The 13,990-nt window shown below is 29.7% G+C and overlaps 2 protein-coding genes across 2 annotated transcripts; both read left to right on the forward strand.

Moving 5' to 3' along the window:
* Positions 1–600: 600 nt before the first annotated feature.
* On the forward strand, positions 601–5,191 carry LOC107495800 (uncharacterized; the record flags this gene model as incomplete). Its single annotated transcript, XM_016116985.3, is given in 11 exon segments — positions 601–775; positions 1,072–1,155; positions 1,464–1,705; positions 1,792–2,011; positions 2,188–2,352; positions 2,434–2,565; positions 2,785–2,898; positions 3,527–3,574; positions 3,682–3,760; positions 4,100–4,156; positions 4,801–5,191. Coding segments are annotated over 11 exon segments (1,369 nt in total), but the record flags the coding sequence as incomplete, so codon positions are not given.
* Positions 5,192–8,351: 3,160 nt separating this feature from the next.
* Positions 8,352–12,262, forward strand: LOC107495802 (cold-regulated protein 27). Its single transcript, XM_016116988.3, has 5 exons — positions 8,352–8,545; positions 9,301–9,468; positions 10,362–10,680; positions 11,308–11,420; positions 11,906–12,262. The coding sequence occupies exons 1-5, from the start codon at positions 8,441–8,443 to the stop codon at positions 11,966–11,968; spliced, it is 768 nt and encodes a 255-aa protein (XP_015972474.3). The 5' UTR covers positions 8,352–8,440; the 3' UTR covers positions 11,969–12,262.
* Positions 12,263–13,990: the final 1,728 nt, after the last annotated feature.

Consider the following 13,990-nt stretch of genomic DNA (forward strand, 5'->3'; position numbering starts at 1 on the left):
CTGTTGGTTTTGCAATTGTCGTAGCGCGAGTGCAGCAATGATCGCAATTGTTTTGCATTTGATTTGGTGCTTAGCTTAATGTAATCTCAATTCTCAAATGTGCTTAGCTTAGCTTAATGTGCTTAGCTTAATGTAACTGTTATTTTGATTATCATATGCAATGTTTTAGACAGAAATAAATAAATAAATAAAAAGTGCTGTTTCGCTTTAATTAGCATTTTGTGATGATGACGCCTTTAAACTCAAACTGTATTTATTCTATTAATTAATCAATTTATTGAGTTTAGTCTTACGAGAAAAGAAAAGCTGTTAGAAATTTAGAATAGAATAAATTTGATGCTGCACTAGTTTTTTCCTTTTTTTTCTTAAACATATTTATTTGTGAATTAAAAATCTTGATGTCATCTATTTAATCGCTCCTTTCAAAAACATCTGCTTCATTTGTATATAGAAAGAGTTACTTGGAAGTGGTTGATTGGTGCAGTGACTTTAGTGAATTTTACTTCATAGGACAGAATTCTCGTCACTAATTGCCTAAACTGAAGAAGGAGGGAAAAAAGAAGTATTGATCTTAATTGCTTATTATTGGTGTGTTTTCAGACGTAGAGAGCTACAGAGGAAAGTGCAGGAAGCTCAAATATCGGTTGAAGAGCGGGAGGAGATGATGAGGAATTTGGAGAGGAGAGAAACAGAATATATGAGGCTTCAGAGACGTAAAGTTGGAATTGATGATTTTGAGCAATTAACCGTAATTGGTAAAGGTGCTTTTGGTGAGGTACATAATAAATATTTTAGATTATGTTATATTATAAACTTTAGATTCCTTCATATATAGTATCTAATAATTTGTTAGGATGACTTAATTTTGTTTCGTTTCCAGTTAAAGATTTTTGCAGTCATCCAATCATGCTTTACCATTTAATAGAAGTGTTTGACTCTAATAATAATTGTCTCAAAAGGAGATTGAATAATGAATATGATTTGTCGACAGTACAAATGCATCAAATTTAATCTCTTGTTATAAATCTAGCTCCTTTATATTATGTTCTTAACTTTCTTTGAAAAATGTAGGTGAGGCTATGTCGTGCTAAAGGTACAGGAGAGGTTTTTGCCATGAAGAAGTTAAAGAAGTCAGAAATGCTTAGCCGCGGACAGGTATTGCAGTAACGAAGTAAAATTCATAAATCATCAATCCTTTTTTCATGATTTCCTCCGGCAGAGTTTTAGAAGCCTTACCAATAATGCTACATAAATCCAAATCCAAATTTATATAAGATATCAGTGTTGGTACTTGGAATATATTATTCATTTGAGGTTGTGCTTTGTGTGTCGGATGTCCTTTCTTTTTAGAAAAAGAAAAATCAGTGCAAGTAGATAGAATATTGTCATTACTTGTTAAAGTTCATTGGACCTTTGGAATCAATTTATACGCCTTGTTTCTCACCATTTCCGTTCAAATTTAGGTTGAACATGTTCGATCAGAGAGGAACTTGCTGGCAGAGGTTGACAGTAGATGCATAGTAAAACTCCATTATTCATTCCAAGATGCAGATTTCTTATATCTCATCATGGAATATTTACCTGGTGGTGACATTATGACATTGTTGATGAGAGAAGATATTCTTTCTGAGGATGTTGCTCGTTTCTACATTGCTGAAAGCATTCTTGCTATTCACTCAATACATCAGTACAACTATGTCCACAGGTATGGCTATTGTCAAACTGTCCAAGTTTAGGATAATATGTTTTGGAAACAAAATTTGTGCTTAGTCTAATGTATTCTTCTTGTAGGGATATAAAACCAGATAACCTGATACTGGATAAAAATGGCCATTTGAAGCTTTCGGACTTTGGATTATGTAAGCCTCTTGATGATAAGTATTCAAGTATATTGGAAAATGAAGATTTTACCAGTCAAGAATCAACTAGTGAAACTGATGGATACTCTGCGTCCCCTTGGTTGATGCCTAAGGAACAATTACAGCAGTGGAAACGTAATCGGCGAACATTGGTACACCTTCCCCACCCAAAACACACACACATTTTAAGTTCTCTAGTTTGTATTGTTGGTTTAACAAGCAAATAATCCAAGTATAAGAACTATGAAGCAATGACTAAATTGTTTTTTTAATTTTTATATATAAATATATAGCCTGTCAACCATTAGCAACTTTTACACTTTCTTAGGCATATTCAACGGTTGGAACTCTTGATTATATGGCACCTGAAGTTTTGCTCAAGAAGGGATATGGAATGGAATGTGACTGGTGGTCTCTTGGGGCAATCATGTATGAGATGCTTATTGGGTATCCTCCCTTCTGTTCTGATGATCCAAGGATGGCCTGCCGAAAGGTATTATGGTTCATTTAATTTGTTACACTATTCATATCTTGTATCTGTTCATAACAACCTGGAGATTTTGTATTGTGGCAGATTGTTAACTGGAGAACATGCCTGAAATTCCCTGAAGAACCCAAGATATCAGCTGAAGCTAAGGATCTCATATGTCGCTTACTATGTGATGTTGACACTAGACTAGGAACCAGAGGAATAGAAGAAATAAAGGTAAATATTCTTTTAACTATATCCCTATCAGTATAATATTTTGGTAGTACGCTTCTTAAACTATATTCCTTATTTTGATTACTTAGTTTCTAACCACTTATTTGGGGCATGATGATTACTCAGTGAAACATTTAGAAAGTTGCTTGTTATGCACCCAGAAATTTCTAGATATTATTAATTTGCTCACGCCCCCTGCTTACATAATGATGAATATTTTAGGCTCATCCATGGTTCAAGAGTGTTCAGTGGGATCTGCTTTATGAATCAGAGGCTGCATTTAGACCTACAGTTACTGGAGACTTGGATACGCAAAATTTTGAGAAGTTTCCTGATGTAAGTGATAAAAATTTATGCATAGGAAATTATTTAAATTGTTGTATAATATAATTCGTTGCTGGCTCTAAAATCATTTTCTTTTTACCGAACATTTCAACAAAGTATATGAAATGTTGATAGGCAGTGTTAAGATAATATTCTAATGGTAGAGACCATGTAAAGGATTAGCTTTCCTCACAATTTAAGTGATTTGGTAGAAGTTCATATTCATAAATGGTTTTATATTTAACAATCACATTTGCCTAATTTTCTGTTTCATCTATAATGATTTAGATTCTTTAGATATTGATATAAATGGGTAGGGACAAATTATAAACAAATTATTTGAAGTTGTGCTGTGAGCATTTTGCAAATGTTCAAAGAGACAAGTTAAATGCTAGCTAAAATGATTATTCATTTATTTTCTTAGGGTAACACTTTTTCCTCACTCTTTTAGGTGTGGATTTTTTATCTTTCCAGATGTATTACCCTTTCAAATTTGTTATTATTTGCAGACATGGAATCAGTGACAATATTTCTAAAACTGTCATTTATTAATAGTTTCAAGTACAGAATTTGATTTGCTCCTTCGGTTTTCTTACTTCAGAAGAACATCTAAACTATGTTTATTTTTTTCCATTGGCAGATAGAAGGTCCACCATCTGTAACTGCAACTGTAGGACCTTGGCGAAAGGTAACCACTTCTGCTGTGGCTTATACTTTATTGAAATCCTCAGTAAGATCCTTTTGGTTTTATCATTTCTTATAGATATTTTACTTATGTTTTTGACATACTTGCAGATGTTGACATCCAAAGACACCAATTTCATAGGATATACTTTTAAGAAATCAGACATTCTTAAATCACTTGAAAATTCAGGTATACAAATTATTATGCTTGATACCTTTGCATTGTAAGATTATAATATGGACTTATGCTGTTCTATTTGGTGGTTTCCTAGGCTTAAGTTTACATGAATTAAGAAAGTTGGTGTAGTTCATGCAGATACCTTCTGATGATACTATATTATTTTACTACCAAAACTTGAGAGATAACAGTGGCACATAAAGTTATGATAAAGTTACTTTGATAAGTACACATAAGTTAGTTTGGTCTAAATATTTTAACATTCCACCTCTAATTTTTAGCCATAAATGAAGATATTTTCATTGAACTAGTGTCATTTTAAACTAACAAAAATTAAATTAATGGTTTCAGGTGCAGACGTTAAAGTAAATGGATCATCAAATGCCCCATCATTGATATCCTTGTTAGGTATGCTCAGTTATATCTACTGCCTAGCTAGATGCACTCTAAAGACATATGCACAGTCTTTCTTCTGGTTCTCATATGGATGGAGCAAATTAACTTACACGTTTACGACCTTTTTGAGAAGAAATACTTCGAGAAAATAAATATTGCACAAGAGCACTTATTTGCATAGCTTGATCTGCGCCTTAACCATATTGTATCGAATATAAAACTATCGATGTGTTCCTAACTAATAGCATAGGCTTACGGGAGACATATAGTACATAACATGGTCTTGATATTATAACTTTTATGGCTAAAATGTCTACATTTGATTCTTGCCACCTCTAATTCTCCAAAAGAAAAATTAAATTTCAACGCAAGATTAGGTACACTTGTATTGTCTGTTTCAAGCTCAAAAAGGATTTTTAAAAAATGCATGAGGGTTAGAAACCATGCATGTGCCTACCTGATAATTAAAGTTTTGGGGAACATGGTTCATGAAAATTGTTTGATTCTCATAATTGGGTTAGAGATGTTATTTAATATGTACAAAATTGATACTCTATATTTAGGAACACTCGTTAAATTGTACACATATATGCAAAGAATATTTAATCTGGTGAAGAAGGTTCAACCAGGCTCTATAACACACTATGGTTATGCAGGTAGGATTGATTTGCAAGATACCGTCATCCCAGAAACTGAGCAGAAGCCATAAACTTGAATGAAAACCCTTGCATGTTTAATGTACTGGATTTGATCCTGTATGCTATTCTTTATGCTTGTCAATTTGAAGATTATAGAGTGATTGAATGTTAGCAAGCATGCATGTTCTTAACTCATTACAGCCAAATACTGCAGTCAGTAAATACGGTAAGATCATGGATTGGATTCATCACTCATTCATGGTGGACTTTAGTACCTTGCGGCTCACTTCTACTACTACTGCTTTCTGCACTGTCAAAAACCCAAAATGATGATTCCATATATTGTGACACCAAGTCAAAGCTGTGCTGTTCGTATATATAATCCTATATACATATTCAGTTTCACTTATGCTCTTCAGTGTTCAGTGATGAAAAAATTTTGGCTCCCATTATTTTTGTTGTACACAAATTTCCTGACCCAATTTCTCAAAGCAATTTTTATTTTTTTAACTAGTATCTTAAATCACAGGCTACTACTGTTATGATCATGGTTTTTGGGGAATTCTAGTATTACTTTTTTTGAAAGAAATAAAGCAAATCTGTTCTTTTTCCTTGGGTTATATATAGGTACAAACATAATTAATAGTCACATGGAATGGAATGAATGAATGGCATGGGAGTTTAAATGAGTATCTTCGTAGTTGTGTGTACAATGTCAGATTAAATCATATATTATCACATGTCTGTGGGGTCGAGGTTTTAATTAACTTATGATGATGATGCTGATATTACTAAATAAGATGAAAGTATGACAATATATTTTTTACTTAATTCGAATGATAAAAATAGTTTTTATGTAAAGATAATAATTGATACGTGGATACATGTTATAGTCAAATTGATAATCTAATGGTGTTTGACTGCTCGAAATAATATTTCTACATAAAGATTATTTTGATTATTTTTATGTGAGTTATCGTTTTCAGGGCTTAATAATTATTAAAAATAGTGTTAAGAGATTATGAAAAGGAAATTTTTTTTGAAAAATAACATTATCTTTAAATTTTCTGTTTTGGCCTTGAATTTATTTATATGTAAACCATTTAACTATTGGATTATCCTCCACATTATTGGAGGAGTACTTTCGGCTAGTTCTTTGCACACACATCCAAATCATGAAAGATGAAATATCACCATCTTTGCCATCACGAATGTATTCACACACGCAATAATTTCTCAAATGAATTCAAAGGACCTTGGTCGGTCGGTTGCATGCCTTGAGTGCAGTGCTGCATCAAAGAGCACCGAATGCGTTGCACTTGATCATATATCATCACCTTTCTATTTCATACTGTACTTTCTGATAATTATTATAACCTAAAAAAAAACAAAAATGTTAAAGTAAACCAAAATAGATGAAGCAGCATCAGGGTCCACAGATGGTAGAAGAATGGATAAAGAGCATGATATGTCGTGTATTTTATCATGATTTTTTTTTCTTTTTTAGTTTTGATTTGTTATTCAATTTAATCTCGCGTTTGATCAAATTAGTCTGTTAGTATATTTTTCTATTTCCGCCATCTCACCAGTGCCGACAATTATCAATTTATCATGCAAATCTAGACTCAAAGAAATGACACCTTTATCTGTTTTAGCAGTCAATGAAGTCAGAAATTACATTATTTGACAGAATTCGATGTGTTTTTTATACTTTATTCTTTGTCAAACAATGAACTTTTTATTTTTAATATTGGAATAGTATTGTTATTTTTTTAAAATGTGAATTGTTGGGGTGTTATATTCAAATGTGAAATCGTTTAATTAGAGAAGAAAAAATTGAACCGTTCGATTTATTAGAGGTATAGAAATCGGATCGTCTAATTTGTAGAGGTACAGAAATTAGACCGTCCAATTTGTGAGAGGTACACAAATCGAACTATCCGTTTTGTGTTAAAAGAAAATTAAAAAATTTTAAATACAAAAAATCAGACCTTTCAATTTGTGTACTTTTCACAGTTTTAAAAAATTAAAAACATTATAATGTTAAGGTATATCACTACTTCTATTTTCATAATAAAAAAAATTAACCTCAAACAATGTCATTTAATTTTTAATTTCATACACATAAATTATTATGTATTCATATATAAATAGATATTGTTTAATATATATATATATATATATTGTGTATTTTAATATATATATATATATATACACACGCTAATAATTGATTTATAAATTGGTTTTGTATGTACACATAATATAGTTAAAAAACATTTACCTATAAGTCTAATAATAAAATAATTTCACATTAGCAATTGGACTAGTCAGTTCTTATCTACCATAGCTACTATCTCTGTCACATTTTCTTTTTATTTTCTGGCCATGTATCAATTAACAAATTAATGGGTTGACTTAAGTGGAAAATTAATCAGACTGTTGTGCTCCACTCTCAATGCCGTTAAAAACGTTATCATCACATTCATGAACCAATAGCCATGATATTTAGCTACTTATTTTATTACTTGCTGTACATATCATTCACATGATCTGAATTCGTATCTGAAAATATATTAAATAAAATAAAACAGAATCACTTTTTGCAACGTGAATATATTCTTCAACTTTTGCAAAATAATGGAAAGAAATTGGAAAAAAAAGGAAGCCCTCAAAAAATGAAAAAAAAAAGTTTTCAGGTGTATTTAAAATTGAGTTATGCTATATATACACTAAAATCAGTCACTAATATATAATATATATTAAAATATAAATATATATTAAAAATAAATTAAACTATACATATAGTATATAAATAATAATTTTATTTAAAATTAAAAGAGAATCACTTGCCATTCCCAAAGAATGAAGTTTCTAGAAATAAACTGTAAAAGGTGAACCAATAAAATATCTAGAGCATGTTATGAAGACAGGAATACGGCTGACAGATTTTAAAAGTGCAGTTCTTCAGATATTTTGTAGGAGGTTTTACTTTTGATTAAAACTTTACAATAAAATTTTTGACCAACATAAATTAAGAATATATACTGCTATTTTTTTAATGTAAATTTTTTTAAAATGAACTCTCTCTCAAATACTACTAAAAATTAAATCTTAGAGGATAATTTATAAAAAAAATTATAACAATTCCTAATAATCTAGGATAGAATAAAGACCTAACTTATGACCAGTTGAATTTTGACGAATTTTTTATATATATAAAAAGTGTATAGAGAACCACTTGTAGCATTGCAATTTGCAAAAGTTGATAAATATCTAGCATGATATTAAATTAAAATATTATTAACGTGAATTAAATTATAAGATAAGGTGTATATAATAAGGGGATGAGGATAACATAGAGAAAGAGAGAGAGATATTTTGGATGGTGGGAATGAAAAATATCTGTCCTATGAGTCTTGGCAACGAAGCAAGGACGGTGACGTGGCCATGACATGGTCCCATGACACGTGTAAAAGTGCTGACAACTGTGCTTTCTTTTCTCTTTTCCTTTTCTTTTCTATTCTCTCACCAACACCGCCTCTTTTCTTCTCCTTCTTCTTACTTTCTTTCTCTTCCTTTTCTTCTTCATATTCGTATTCATGTTATTATTCATTCTCTTCTTTTCTTCACACCGCATGATTTCAGTTTCCATCGTCAGATGAACAATAATAATCATTTCAACGCAAGAGGAGAAGATCTTCTAACTCGGGCGAGTTCACCCACCGAGTCGTCATCACGCCGCCACCACCCTATGCATATGCAGGTATACTCATGTTTAAATTTCTCTCTTCTCCGTTCTTTCTATTCCTAACGCTTATTAATTTAGTTTGCTTAAATATCATCATATTATTTTAGTTCATATAATTAACTATTGCCAATATAATTATAAAAACTCGCATATAATTATCTTTATAATTAAATAATAATTTAGTTAAATATTTTTTAGCTATTAATTTTATATTAAAATAATTGTATATAAATTTTTAACAAATAATATATTTTTATTTGTTATGAATTGAAAAAAGGTGAAAATTCAGAGGAAGGAAAAAATATTTTACGCTGTAAATATATTATTATTATTATTATATAAAAAAGATTTTATGGTAGTGACGGTAACGGTTGGTTGCTGATATTAACTGTTGGTAGATATTTTAATTGAACTGAAGTGAATCATCCATGTTTCGTTTGATCTAAGCTAGCTAGGATAAAGAATATTCTATTTATGCCATTACTTTTTTTTTTCCGGTCAGAGAATATAATAAACATTGAAATCTCTGAGAAGATTGTCTGGACTTCATGTTCTTAAATATTTTATTACTAATGTATGGTTTTTTTGGGGGGAGAGATTTTTAATATATTAATTCTGTTATTTAAGTTTTGTTACTAAAATTTAAAATCTATCTCTCTTGGCATTGTGAATGTAACATACTAAGATGTAACAACGTTTTTCTTTTTTATGTTCTACATATCCTATGAATCTGATTTTATGTCGTTTGTTTTTGGATTTTGATTATGTAGGAAGGTGTTAGGGAAACAGAAACAATGAAGACAACAGAGTGGACAGATGAGAAACACAGCATGTATCTGAAATCAATAGAAGCATCTTTTGTTAATCAGTTATATGATTCTAAGCACATTCCAAGAAAACCACCTTCTAACCATAATCCTCCTTCCACTTCTGGCCAGGTTATCCCTTTTTCTTCAATTTCTCTCTAAAGAAAATAGATATTAATTTTGCTTCATTGTAAAATACAAAAATACTATTTGTACACTAAAATTAGCTACTAAAATCAGCTACCAATATATTTGTGTATAAATACATGTGTGATTTAATTTATTTTTAATGTGTATTTATATTCTAACATGTATTTTATACTGGTGGTTAACTTTGGTAGCTGATTTTGGTGTACACGTAGCATAACTCTTGTAAATATATACGAATAATGTTACATGACCACCAGTAAATATTATTATTTTAACTAGTATTTGGCTAGTAATAATTTATACCCATATTTAACATATGTTTTGCACACAAAAGCATATAATTTGTACTTATATTTACTAAAATTTTATATATATGAATCAATACACTTTACACGGATATTTTTTAGAATTTACACGCATGAATTAGTAAAATTTATTTATTAAGATAATTTAATGTTTGTGCTAATAAAAAATACTAAAAGTCTTGACCCCAAGAGTTTCTCTATATATATTTTCTTATATTGTATACATACTCATAAACGTTATATGCATCACTTTTGTATACAGCTCTCACTTTTGATATTAAAGGATTAATAAGAAGTGAGCGAATTTAATTTTTATACATAAAAAGAAGGCGTATATTTTGTACATATGTAAAGATAATTTTTGATACAATATGTCATTTTTAACCAAGTTTTAGAGTTATAGAGAGAATAATTATCAACACAAAATTTATCCATGATTGAATTTGTTAAAGAAAGGATAAAAAAAATTCATAGGTAAATATAATTAATTAATTAATTAATTAAGTTCTAAGTAACCATTGATTTTTCTTAAATAATGTGTAACAAATTTCTGTTTGAATATAATCACAGTTCAAGGTTCTTCAACGTGGATGCTGGCAAAAGATAAATTTTGAGAGGGAGAATCCACATTTGATTAGGAATAACAACAATAATAATCATCATCAATGCCATGATTTAACATCAAATCCATGGATTCAGCACTACAGATGTCAAAGCAAACAGAGAGGTGCAGTTCCATCCCTTCAAGAAAGTGTTACTTCAACAAACAAAGTTGTTGGTTTAATCCATCAAAGGAAGAATCATGGAGATTCCTCTGTTATACCAAGGCAGCAGCATCTTCATTTGTCTCATCATATCTGCCATGAAGACATGCTTTCTAGTGATACAGGTAACACTCAGTTCTTTTGCTATTATTCACTAATCTAGCTCGAGGAACTGCAACGGCCTCGATTTTGAAATCACTCGGAAGGAGATGAGTTCTAGGGCCGTCAAATGGGTTAGCCCGGTCCATTTAGACCCGGCCCCTTAAGTCTGTGAGTTAAATGAGCTGGACTGTTTAAGTCCGCTTCATTCGCGGGCCATATCTCGACCAATCCAATGTTGGTTTCGAATGTGATCTTTTAGTGTTGGCTTTAGAAGGAGACGAATTTGGTTACACATTCACTTGTTTTTTGAGGCTACAAGTTTTATCTAGTGTACTAAATATTAGATATTAGATTTGTATAGATGGAAAAGAATTAATAAAAACATTGACTTTGTTAGAAAGGTAAGAGAAAAGAGTAGAGAAAATATTTGTGTATACTCTAATTATACGGAATGATACAATATAGCAGGGTATTTATAGGTGCTAAAAGAATCGAAATAATAAAGACGTAATATCTTATAATAAATATTCAGATATAGTAAAAAATGCTAATTGATCTAATTGATCATAATTATACTGTAACAGATTTAATATACTGAAGATTTTATGTGCATGTAGCATAACTATGTATTATAATTTGGATTCTTGCAGAGGTGTCAGATCAGAACTTTGTTGATGAACAAGTGGAAGAGGAAAAGGAAAGCAAAAGAAACAAAGTCAAGAGGCAGAGAGCTTCAACAATTGATGAAAAAGGCAATGATCAGGTAAATATTTTTATTTATTTTATTTTATTTTACAATCAATGCTAAACAATGAAAAACAAGGATAGTCATTAGAGATAATGAAATTCTATTACTAGTTTTCTCATCTGAAGTTCAATAATTTTGTTACAAGTTAATAGATTCTAGTCAAAATTCTAGTTATATAATCTTTTTCTAGTTAAATTGACTATGATTACGTGAAATTACATTGGATACCCTTCTCAAATATTTGATCTTTTATAAAAATATATTGACTTATTTTTTTGCGTAAACGTAGCACGGTTAATAATAATAATAATACCAGATAACTAACTAATTGTTAATGAGTTATAGTTCAAATAGCATAGTCTCTCCATACTCGCCTAAGAAATCGTGGGTTGGAGTCTCCCTATTTTTGTTAAAAAAAATACCGAATAACTAATTTCGAATTGTCAGAAAATTTTGTGGATGGAGTTTATTTATGGAGACATTATACATTGTTGTTTCAGATGGTTCCAAACAAATCTTCTTCTACAGGTGGTGGTGCCAAGAATTGGTTTCATGCTACTTAGAACATGAAGAATTTTTTATCTCAGAAACTATGAGAATATTTATTTTGTAAGAGGCTGTAACAAAATTTCTAATGGCAATGCATGATCTTATTCTTAGGAAAGCAGAGAAACAGAGGTAATTGGAGAAAATTTGAGGTTTTTGTAACCATAATTTCGAAGATAAAATGTTTCATATGTATGTATATGTGTATGCATGCTTTAGTTTTGGAGGAGATGGTTTGTTAGCTTTTGTAAATAGAGCCTTTAATTATTTCTGTATTTTTTTGTGTTTATTAATATTTATGATTGCGGTTAGTTGTAGTTTCTTATTCTTGTATTTGTTTAGAGGATATATAGTTTAGTAAGAATTTATTTATTTATTTTTTGTTTCTTCCCAAGAAAATAAGAGTGTGATAATGGATGATTTAATGGTGGATTAGTATTATTTTCAGTTCAGGAAATATATGTATGCTTTACACACTAACTTTATTTCGAAATAAATGGTCATTTTTTGTTTTTTGTTTTTTGTTTTTTTTTGCATTACATTTTTTTTCTAAATTGGTTAATTTTACTAAAGGAAGTTGTAAAACGACCAATAAGTGTAAAGTCAGAGAATATAAAGTTGATTGGTGAGATTCGGCCAGAGAGAATGTAGTAATATAAAGCCCAAATTTGTTATGGATGAAATAAAGCCCAACTTTAAAGGCCTGCATTCTAATTTCTAAATAATTAACTATTTCAAGTCCATAATACCAAAATAAAATGTCTTTCAAGTCCAAAAAAAAAAATAATTGAATATTTAGAATTAGATCCCTCACACAGCCAAAAAATTGAAAATTTTGAATCATCTAAATTTTAAATTCTCATTTTAGAGGATAAAATGTGATTTTTTATTTTTGAATGATTTCTCTTTCATATTTTTTCTTTAATTAGTCCTATCTATAAAATAAATGGTGAGAAATTATATTTTATCTTTTAAAGTAAAATTCAAAATTTAGAGGATCCAAATCAAAAAATAAAGTCCTGTATTGTGTAATCAGGTAAATAGTGATGGCTAGGATCAAGGCAGTTTCAAATGTAAAGGAATTAGAGTTCTGAATATCTAGAATTCTAGATATTAGAGGTGTTCAAGATCTGTTCCGCCCCAAAATTCAGTCTAGACCCAGGACATATTTTATTGAATTCGAATTTTCACTTTTTTTTTCTCGGTATTACTTTCAAGTTAGGTTTGAATTTTGTTACGAGCGCCTTACCTGACCCGAAGTTATTTTTTGCAACAAAAATATATATTTAAGTTATTTAGGATTGAATCTAGGTTTACTTAAATTTGGCCCAACCCAACTCATAAACATTCCTACTAAATATGTTTGATATTTTTCATTTCAATAAAAAAAAATTGAAAAAACTGTCAGAATTTTGGAGATCTTCAAAATAATAAAACATGAAAATATGAAATTAATTCAAATTGATAGTAAAACAATAACATTAAATGAATTAATAATTTTGTTATTAATTATATTCAGATAATATAAGTTTGATTTTTGGCTGATAAATGTAGTAATTATATTAGTATATTAACTTGGTCAATTTGGCACTGTGCTTTAATTTCAGAGAAGCAAGGGAAGTATTAGTTTATAGTATAAAATTTAAATTAAAAAAAAGTAGAGAGAAATAATGCTTTTCTTAACAACATAAATAATAAGTTAAAAAAAATTGATTTTAATTTTAAAATTTAAATTTTAAATTAATTAGATATAATCTTTATCTTAGATAGTTTAGTAAATCTAAAATACGGCCCGTTATTCATGTTATTTACATCTTTCATGTTCACTTAGCGACATTGTTTAAATTAACGAATGAAGCTAAGAACATTGAGCTTTGGAGTGTAGCTGTCTCTTTTGGATTAATCAAGTGGTAAAGCAGAAACATGCATGCCTCTTATTTTGTTGTTATTGGGGGAATTAAAGAGTAGCCGCTAAAACCCTTGAAAGAAGATAAGATAGTGTATGAGAGTGGGATCAAACTAATTAAAAAGATTAACAT

Source organism: Arachis duranensis, chromosome 6 (assembly GCF_000817695.3).
Source record: "Arachis duranensis cultivar V14167 chromosome 6, aradu.V14167.gnm2.J7QH, whole genome shotgun sequence".
In the NCBI taxonomy this organism is placed as follows: Eukaryota; Viridiplantae; Streptophyta; class Magnoliopsida; order Fabales; family Fabaceae; genus Arachis; species Arachis duranensis.